This window comes from Fistularia commersonii, chromosome 36, assembly GCF_037954325.1.
Source record: "Fistularia commersonii isolate RoL2024-O1a breed Wild chromosome 36, RoL_Fcom_v1.0, whole genome shotgun sequence".
NCBI lineage: Eukaryota > Metazoa > Chordata > Actinopteri > Syngnathiformes > Fistulariidae > Fistularia > Fistularia commersonii.
Window position 1 is genome coordinate 4,294,551 of NC_141319.1, and position 3,584 is coordinate 4,298,134.

A 3,584-nucleotide genomic window follows, 5' to 3' on the forward strand; every position below is an offset into this window, starting at 1 on the left:
TCTTCTCTTTGGTCTTCCTCTAAACCTCCGATTCCAGCGTCCGTCTACTAATATATTCACTCTCCCTCCTCTGTCCGTTTCCCAACCATCTCAGTCTGGTTTCTCTGACTTTCTCTCCAAAACATTCAACATGTACCGACCCTCTGATGGACATGACGTCACTCCCAAAGAGAACCTCAACATCTTCATCTCTGCGACCTCCAGCTCTGCCTCCTGTCACTGCTTCTAGCTCATACAGCATCGCTGGTCTCACCACCGTCTTGTCCACCTTTCCTTTCATTCAGGCTGACAGTCTTCTATCGCTTCTGACACTTTTCTCCACCCATTTCAACCTGCTTGGACCTGTTTTGCGGCAATGGGAATAAACGCTGCTCTGAGCAGCCGGTTTGACAGATAACGAAAGAATGAATCATTGTGTTTGACTGCTAAATGTAAATGCACAATGTAACCGGGACGGATGAAATAAACAATTCCCCTTTGGGGGAATCAATAAAGTATTATCTGATCTTATCTTAATAAGTCCGCCTGCGTTGCACGAATACATTTGAATAGCGATCTCATTGTTGGGGTTGGGTTGTGGGAAGGCATAGGCGTTCTGAAACTTCAACCTCGAACTCAAATGAGGGAATTCTCCCAGAGCTTTCCATTCATGGGCAAAGACAGCTCATTCACAGAAAAGAAAGAAGAAAAAAAAACAAAACAAAAACAGCCCCCCCACCCTCGTCCCTCCTCCCCCTCAAATCTCCATCACAGGTGAAAAGGAGTGCATCTAAAAATGAGAGAAAAAAAAAAAAGGGAAACGAATAAAGTGAGGGGGGGGATTTTTCTCACAAAAGCACAGCCCAGCGTGTGATTTCCCTGCTTCTTCTTCTTCTTCTTCTTCTGTGTTTTTTTTTTCCCTTCGATAAGTCAAGTGGAAATCCCCACCGAGGCTCCGCCCAGCCGAGCGCACAAAACCCAGTGCGCCTGCCCAAGAAAGCAACACTCTGCCCGCGGCCCCACGCAGGACACACTCACGCACGGGAAAAAAAGAGAGAGAGAGCGCAAGAGAGAGATTTACCCCCTTCCCTTCCTCCTCCTCCTCCATCTGTGGATCTGAACAACATGGACGTGGACGCGCGTCGTGGACCCGCCGAGCTGGATTATAACGCGGGGTCGAAGCGCGGCAAGGCCGCCGCGCCGCTGGACGAGCGCTTCGACAGCGGCCTGGACTCCCTGAAAGAAGACGAGATATCCGCCGATTTCGACTCGCTGTGCGTGGGAGTGGGTGCTGGAGAGGAGCACACGCACGAGAACGAGCCGTGGCGCTCCGCTGTCACGGAGGACGGAGACACGTAAGTGGACGCGATCCTCCTTTGCCGATGCATGAAGAAAAAAAAAAAAAAAGTGTATTTTAGTGTTATTTTTTTTTGTGTTTTTTTTGCAAACGTGATAATTTCACGCGTGGGTATATTACATTTAATAATTTTTTTGGTGTTTTTTTTTGCATTCGATTTATTGCGGGGGGGAGGGGGGGGAGAAACAGAAGCTGCACAAAAAGAAAAGAGCGTGTGTATGTGAGTGTGTGTGTGAGTGTGTGTGTGGGGCGGGGCTAAAGTCCGCCCGGGGCGCTCAGGAAAGTCCCTGGCCTGCTGCCAGGAACTGATAAAGCGTCAGATGTGTCAGGCCGCAACTGGTGGAAATAACCTTGACAAAACTCCGCTCTTGCGAAATGCCTCTCCGCTGGGGCTTTGGTTACCCCTGGTTCTCCTCGGTTCCCCACGGGTTCCCTGGAACCCCCTCAGATCCACCACCACTAGCGCCCATGCCTCCGTATTTGTTTTGAAATTCAAGCTTTCCCCCGTAAACGCCACTCACCTCCCACCTCCTCTCGCCCCGCAGGCTCCTCCACCTGGCCGTCATCCACGAGGCGACCGATTACGCCCTGCAGATGATCAAGCTGTCCCACTGTCACCCCTTCCTCAACGCGCAGAACCACCAGAGACAGGTAAGACCGGATCCCCGGTTGATCGCCGCGTCGTGCTAATCGGCGGCCAGCGCGATTAGCGGTTGTTTGACCGGAGTTTGTGCTCCTCAGACGGCGCTCCACCTTGCGGTCATCACCGAGCAGCCCCAGCTGGTGGACCGGCTCCTGAGGGCCGGCTGCGACCCGCGGCTGGCCGACGACGGCGGCAACACGGCGCTGCACATCGCCTGCAAGAGGGGCTCGCTGGCCTGCTTCGGCGTGATCACGCAGAACAGCCAACGCCACCTCGGCGCCATCATGTCCTTCCCCAACTATAGCGGTGAGCGGCTACACATGCAAAATCCTCTGAGAGCGTTTCCCCGTCTCCAAGATTGTGAGGACTCATTTTTTTTTTCAATCATCCCTCCAGGACAAAACTGTCTCCACTTGGCGTCCATTAACGGCTTCATCTCATTGGTGGAGAGCTTGGTCAGGCTGGGAGCAGACATCAACGCGCAGGTAAGGCGTCATCGACCAATAGGCTTGGAGGATAGCGGGGAAAAAAAAAAGCCGATGTCGCACGTCTGGATCTAACTCGCCGTGCGTCCTTTCTCCTGCAGGAGCAGTGCAGCGGCCGGACGGCGCTCCACCTGGCCGTGGATCTCCAGAACCCCGTCCTGGTGCGGCGCCTCCTCGACCTCGGCGCCGACGTCAACAGCCTGAACTACGGCGGTTTCGCTCCGTACCACCTCACTTACGGGCGGCACAACGACGAGATCCGGTGCCAGCTCTTCGAGAAGACGGCCCGGGAGCTGCGCGAGCTGCCCGAGAGCGATTCGGAAGACAGCGACATGGAGGACCTGGACCTGTTGGAGGTGGAGGTCAGTGTTTTCATCCTCCGCTCGCTCCATCGATTTCGCGCTGGCTCTGTTTCAGAGATGTAACATCTCCCGTTTTCTCTTTTTACAGCTGTACGACGACATCAAGTTCGGAAAGTAGCCTTTTCCTCTGCGCGCACGGCGCTAACGACAGCTGCTAATGGGTGGAGACAACCAGCACACCCCCCCCCTCGACACACACACACACACACCTTGTCCAGGAGGTCTGCACGTGCTGGTCCTGGGACCGTAAAGAAGAAAGAAGATGTTCGGTCAACACGGGACCCGGTGCCAAGAAGCGGAAGCACGGCGAGACGCCGTTTTCTTTCCGCGCAAACGTGTGAATATGAGCTTATGTGTATATACCAGACAAGTCGTGTGTATTATACTGTAAATACAGAGATATTATTTTTGTACCTGTGAATACGTGAAATTTTAAAACATTATTGACAAAAAAAGATGTTAAGAATAATAAAAAAAAAGAATATAAAAAAAACAGCTTATGAGGAGGGTTTGATTTTGTCGCTACTTCGGCACGAGGCGAGAGAAACCAGACCGGCTGCCCGGAGTTGTTAAAACTAAAAAAAATAAAAAAAAGACGCAGATAGTAAATGATCGCTCAGTTCCTTGTAAGTGTGGGATTTCCTCGCCGGGCTGAGGTCATCGGGGTCTGAGTCACGGGCGTTTTAAAGAAAGTCCCGCCCTCATCGCTCAACACGGGCGCCTGGGTTTTTAATGAGGTTTTGAAAGGGGGGAATGTT

General features: G+C 52.5%; 1 protein-coding gene across 1 annotated transcript; it reads left to right on the forward strand.

Annotated features, from left to right (window-relative positions):
• Positions 1–964: 964 nt before the first annotated feature.
• Positions 965–3,317, forward strand: LOC147213395 (NF-kappa-B inhibitor alpha-like). Its single transcript, XM_086143341.1, has 6 exons — positions 965–1,334; positions 1,882–1,987; positions 2,078–2,285; positions 2,376–2,464; positions 2,566–2,826; positions 2,915–3,317. The coding sequence occupies exons 1-6, from the start codon at positions 1,105–1,107 to the stop codon at positions 2,942–2,944; spliced, it is 924 nt and encodes a 307-aa protein (XP_085999467.1). The 5' UTR covers positions 965–1,104; the 3' UTR covers positions 2,945–3,317.
• The last annotated feature ends 267 nt before the right edge of the window (positions 3,318–3,584 follow it).